The following is a 6,078-nucleotide window of genomic DNA, read 5'->3' on the forward strand; positions in this document are numbered from 1 at the left end:
CCCCTCTCAATCCCAATTAAAAGTAAACATTAACAAACCAACAAATTATTTAAGTAACGTGATGAGATCAATATGATAATCCAAGAACCAGATACTCAAGATGTCCATAACCGGGGACACGGCTAATCATGATTTGTTTGTACACTCTGCAGAGGTTTGTGCACTTTTCCCCACAAGACCCGATCTCCTCCGTTGGTTTTCTGGTACTACATGATGTTTGAGAAACGGATGACCGAGACACAATCTTTCAGAAGCGTTAGCACCTTATGATGGGTAGACCAGTACACCTACATCCCCTACATCTGCTAGTCTACCACCGTAAGAGTTCACACAACTTAATCAACTATGCTAGAGCCCATCATAGCTTGTGGCTGCACACGGAAGTTTCTTGCATGAATAATCTTATGATCCCTTTGAGCCTGGGTGGCAGTCCATAGGAGAATCACACGGTACCCCAGGATTTCCAAAAATACAGGCAATCACTGGGTTCCCCAGGTGCCTCAATCCACCCAGATGTGTATTAAAATTGCCACCTTAAGTTGAACCATTAAGTAAACAATCTCACATCTGTCATGAATTCACTCAAACCCAATCCACGTCTACGAGCATATCATGGCAATATAAGGATAATGTAATAGTAACTCCCGAGGTTTGAATGCAGGGCAATAGGTTCCTACCTCATCAACTACTTCCCAATACCCACATGTTACCAATCCTACTCATGCAATGTTTGAGGGTGAAAGTAATGCATAAAACTGGGTATGAAAGGGATATGATCAAAGTGTGAACTTGCCTGTACTGTTGATGAAGATGATTCACACTCAAAACTCTTGATAGTTCTACTCGTCACACTCCGGTCAATCTATCGTAAGCAATCAATAGTAACCACACATAAGCAGTCACTCAAAAGGTCGGAAAGAACGAAAAAGACAAATTGGAAAACATCAAAACCAAATAACTCTTGCAACATAAAATAATTTCTAACAGTACCAAAATTATGTGTATTTTTCCTTATCAGAAAGTTTAGATCAAGAGCTTTAATATGCAAAAAGAATCAACTCAAACGGAGTTATAAAACTCGAGTTATGATCAAACGAAGTTTGAATTCAAATCTGATCTAATTCAAATTTTAAAATTTCAAAAACATGTTTAAGTTGTTTTACTGGATAGAGGAGATCATGACGAAGAAGTGGGCGTTGGTTTTGTTGGATTTGGACTAACGAGTAAAAAGTAGTGATCGTTTGAAAATCAGGGGCTAATTTGTAAATAAAATATTCACAAATGAGTCCCTGGCAGAAAACTAAAATAAAAGTAAAAGACTAAATAGCGGACGTTCGTTACCGATCGCTAACGAGCGAAAATCGTTTGCTCCCGGACCCTAGCTAACGAACGCTCGCAAGAATAAATAACCTAAAATATAAAAACCGATCTAAAAGAAAAACCGATATATATACACACACACATAAACCGAAGAAACACCGGGGAAGGGTTTTATAGCGGTTTATACCGGTTCACCAAATAAAACCGGCGGTGGTGGCGAATGGATTCCGGCGAGGGCGGCGCGGCTCTGGCGAGGTGCGGGCGAAGGCGGCTGCACGGGACGGCGCGGGGAAGTGCGGCGGCGGCTGCCGGCGAAGTGCGGCACCACGGCGAAGCGAGATGCGGTGCGAGGGCGGCGGTGCAGCGAGAGGCGGGCGAGGTGAGGAGAGAGAGGCGGGGGCCTGGGGCAGCGACTTTATAGGGGAGGGGCGGAGGAGGCCTTGAAGGAGGGGGCAGAGGAGGCCGGAGGCGGCACGGCGTCCATGGCGGCGGCGGTTGGCATGCGGGAACCGGAGTCCAGTCGGAGGTCGGGGGCGACGCGGTGCAGGCTGGGCTTGGCCTAGAAACTGGGCCGGCCTAGTCGGGGGCCTAGAAGTTTTTTTAAAAGATTTTCCAGACAAACAAAAGTAAATAAAACAAAATAAACAAAAATACTATATAGGCATATAATATATCCAAATTTTCAGAAAAAGATTTCCTACAACCCGAACATTTTTGTAGAGTCGAATAAAATCCACATAAATTCAAATAAAGCAAGGAGTGCTACTGTTGCAATAAAACCTAATAAAAATCATTGAAAAAACCAAAATGATTTCAAATTTATTTCTCTCCATTTTTTTGTTATAGGGAATCATGTTACCCTATTTCCATATATTTTTATTTTGGAGAAAAATAATTTAAATAACATCCAAATAACTCCAAATTGAAAATAAATTCAAAAGGACTTTCAATTTAATTCTTTTAAAACTTCCAACTCATATTTCATTTTTTTTGAAGAAGTCATATTATCTTCTCTCGTGAAAATCATTGAGTTGCTTAAAGTTTCTTAATTTGAAAATAGTTCCAAATGAAATTCAAATGTTTTCAAATGCCCTTTTCATTTATTTAAATGGAAGAATTCATGTCATCTTCTCTCTAGGGTTTTGTATTTGAAAAGAATTTGAATTTACGGAGATCAAAATGCAAAATGGAAGTTTGGGAAAGTCCTTTTATTCCCTCTCATTTAACTTTCAAAAGGTTTCAAATAACACTCACCTTCAGTCAATCAATCACACAACAATCAAAAAATCAATCAAATCTATCTATTTATTATAAGATTCCAAAATTTAGAATTTTGGGATGTTACATCGGGCGGCAATAGTGGTTGTTTGGGGGTCTTGGAATCTCAATGTAATGTTTATTATGTTCGAGATGCTTTGTACTTCTACTGAACTTTGTTAATATATCTGGATCATTGTCGCGAAAAAAATTCTGTGAAGAATAAGTAGAGATATCGTATCCCATGGTTATGTCAAGGTAATTTTTATTAGAACTTCCGATTAGCATTGGCTGCTAAAATCTGCTACATAAACATACGTCAGTAACCTTTCAGCAGTCTACACCAAAAGTTTTAAACTATTCATGGTGCTATGACTTTCACAGTCTTCATTCTATATATGTTGGTTGCTTGAGGAACACAGCCAACCGAACATCATAGATTGATGCCCTTGTTTCACAAACAGTTGGCCCTAGGTACTAAATATGGTTTAAATTTGTAATAAACACCTTCCATTACAACGATGAGTGGCGCACATTAATTTGTTTCACAAACAACTTGCATGTAGAAGAACTACAATTTAAACTATAATGTGTGCCACTCATCATTGTAAACTATAATATGCATCTAAAAGACGTTCCTTCTTCTTTTTGATGCATATATTGATTTTTTTTGCAGGTTGATACAAAAATATACTCTTAATTTGTTGACGCGCCTTCTCTAACTTGGGAAAGATTTATGCCAGAAACTTTATATGATTGGAAGTAATAAAACCTCTACCTTTTGGAACTATAATCCTTCTTTTATCTTCCATAGCGTGTCTGAAAGTATGTGCGTTGTGCAAGGTATCACCACTATCCTTTTGGTTTTTGGAAGACTAATTTGTAATGAATTGTGCCATTATGCTTTGATGAATTCTCTGCAGGAATCAAGTATGCTTGATGATGTAAGTTAGTTGATGGTCTTGGGACACTTACTAGATTTTTCAAATTTATCAGGAGGTTGACAATAATAGTTGGCTTCACTCTTCTCACTAAAGATCAATTGATTCAGGTAACAAACTTGTTTGCATGTTTTGGTCTCTTTACTGGCTATCTTATTCAAGATCATATTTATTCTAATGGCTACTTCTAGAAGGCCAACTTTCTGGGTTCAGTTACTAGATCCTACACTGCAGTTTTTCCTTCCTATTTTGTTGACAACTTAACACCTAGCTCATATATCTTGCAGGTTCTTTGGCAGCCTATGAATGTAATAGGAAAGCACTAGAAGTTTTTCCTTCCATGAATGTAACTAGTTAACCCTCTAATCAAGATTACTACTAACATACTTATGCCGATGTCAAATTAAATCAAGGACATAACATGACAGTGACACGAGACCACCAATTTGGTGATGGTTCTGGTAATAAATCAAGTGAAAAGTATATGTACTTCACATGGCTTCTCACATGGAGAGGACTGAGAAAAATAAAATGCATTTCTATAAGAATGCACTGAAATGGAACATATCCCTCAACTCATGAATTAGGTGCACTAAATGTTTATTTAAGAACTACATCGGTAAGAAGAAATACATGTAGAAGGAACAACTCCATATGACCATGCATCTAGTATCAAAGATTAGTAAACCGGGTATGTTTTTCCAGAGCTTGAAGTGAAGATGTATAATATAGAGGAAAATTTGGCCTAACACACACTCTTTCAAAATAGAGGTTGAAACGTCCAGCCCCTGCATCAATATGATGCACACAACCATAAACTTACCAAATCAGAAGATATATAGGTTACTTCTGTCACCAATTAAACATACAAAACTAAAGGAAAAAATGATCAAGTGCATAGATTAACACAATTTGGACATAGATTCATGTTGTTCACATTTAGAAATGGTAGCAACGACATAAAAGTTGACAGAAGATAAAGAAAACGGTTCATCATAAATGGCTTCCACACATAAACAGTTGAGTAGGGAAAGGGTCTATCCAAAAAGAGACTTAGGATGCAACTTTTCTGCATCAAATCTTGGACATAAGCATATGCTAGCCAAAGGTGACAATAGGGTGCTTCCCAATCTCCCATAGTCTTACTCCTGAAAAATGGAACAGAAAGTTAAGAGTGTTGAAAAGACTATCAACCTTAGACTGGACATGCAATATGCAAAGGCTTACCTTTTATCCCTATATAGAGGGTGTGAATCCCTTATAAAAATTCACCACACATGGGCATGCCATCGAAGCTCCAAAGGTCCATGTTGACAACGACATCCTGAGGTACATCAAAATTCAGAAGGCTATCAATCGGCTCGTCCACTTCATCATCCATAAGAAACCTTGGCCAAGCATCGAAATCGACACCATTGTTCTCCATAACATGAGGCACCACTAAGTTGTAGGTGTTACTCTGGGCAAGTGCAGATTCAGCTCCTTCAGGAATCACAACTGAGTTATAGGCGTTACTCTGGGCAAGTGCATATTCTGCTCCTTCAGTAATGGTAGAAATTGGAGCAATGGATGGTATATCTAGATTCTTGGTGTTGTAATCCCACTCCAAGTCAGAGAAGCTAAAGGAGTTGATTCCCTGGTCAGAGTACTGATTCATAACAGAGGCTTCAACAGGGCCATCAGAGTTCATTATAGGAACAAATGACAGGTTGTCAGGTAGAGCAAGTGGCTGGTTTGATGCAAAGTTAGCAGATGGGTAGATGAAAGCATTTGGGTTGGAAAGGTTGTTGACTGATGGCATGACAGAAGGTTCCGATGCCACGCTTAGCTTTGGTGCTTTAGGAGCACCAGGGCGAGCACGACGCTTCTGTGGAACTATTGGTTCCTTTGGAAAGTTAACCTTGGCCTTGTTGCCACGGATCCTGCGTGCTTCAACATCGTAAGCTCTTGCAGCTTCTTCAGCACTGTTGAAAGTACCAAGCCAGACACGTGCACCCTTGCTTGGATCTCTGATTTCAGCAGCCCACTTACCCCAGGGGCGCTGACGAATACCCCTAAATTGACTCTTTCTCTTCCTTTTTGCTGAAGGACCATCAAAACCTGCAGTAGTCATGGTGCTTAAGTCATCTGAAGATCAACGTCAATGCTAAGAGGGATCAACACACAAAAAATTCTTCCACAAAAATTAAATAATTTCATCACGGGCATGAGTTTATATGTAAAAATATGATGATGGTAATGAATAATGAACCATGATGGGTCAAGTTTAGGTGAAAGCATTAGTCAACCACAAAACAAATGAAATAAAATAAAATGAAATCACAAATTAATAAATAAGAAAGTATAGGGTCCTGATAAACAAGACCTCATGTTAGACCTCTGACATCATTCTACAATTGCATTATAGACGAAACCAAGTACAATCCTCACAGATAACTACAACCACCTAACAAGGAAACAATTTAAGAGGACAAGGCCTCTAAGCAAAATAGAGAAATTTGGGCCTTTTCGCGGATTTACTACCCCTTTTGACTAAATGGTAAGCTTATGGATCACCATC

The 6,078-nt window shown here is 39.0% G+C and overlaps 1 protein-coding gene across 1 annotated transcript in view; it reads right to left on the reverse strand.

The window, feature by feature from the left end:
* Positions 1 to 4,392: 4,392 nt before the first annotated feature.
* Positions 4,393 to 6,078, reverse strand: part of LOC119318859 (ethylene-responsive transcription factor 1-like) — a 6,587-nt gene continuing 4,901 nt past the window's right edge. Inside the window, exons 3-4 of the mRNA XM_037593430.1 lie at positions 4,746 to 5,645; positions 4,393 to 4,666 (exon numbers count right to left, since the gene is read on the reverse strand). Of these exons, the coding sequence (XP_037449327.1) occupies positions 4,777 to 5,645 (869 nt within the window). The 3' untranslated portion in view covers positions 4,393 to 4,666; positions 4,746 to 4,776. The remainder of the gene's footprint in view (positions 4,667 to 4,745; positions 5,646 to 6,078) is intronic.

This window comes from Triticum dicoccoides, chromosome 6A, assembly GCF_002162155.2.
Source record: "Triticum dicoccoides isolate Atlit2015 ecotype Zavitan chromosome 6A, WEW_v2.0, whole genome shotgun sequence".
NCBI lineage: Eukaryota > Viridiplantae > Streptophyta > Magnoliopsida > Poales > Poaceae > Triticum > Triticum dicoccoides.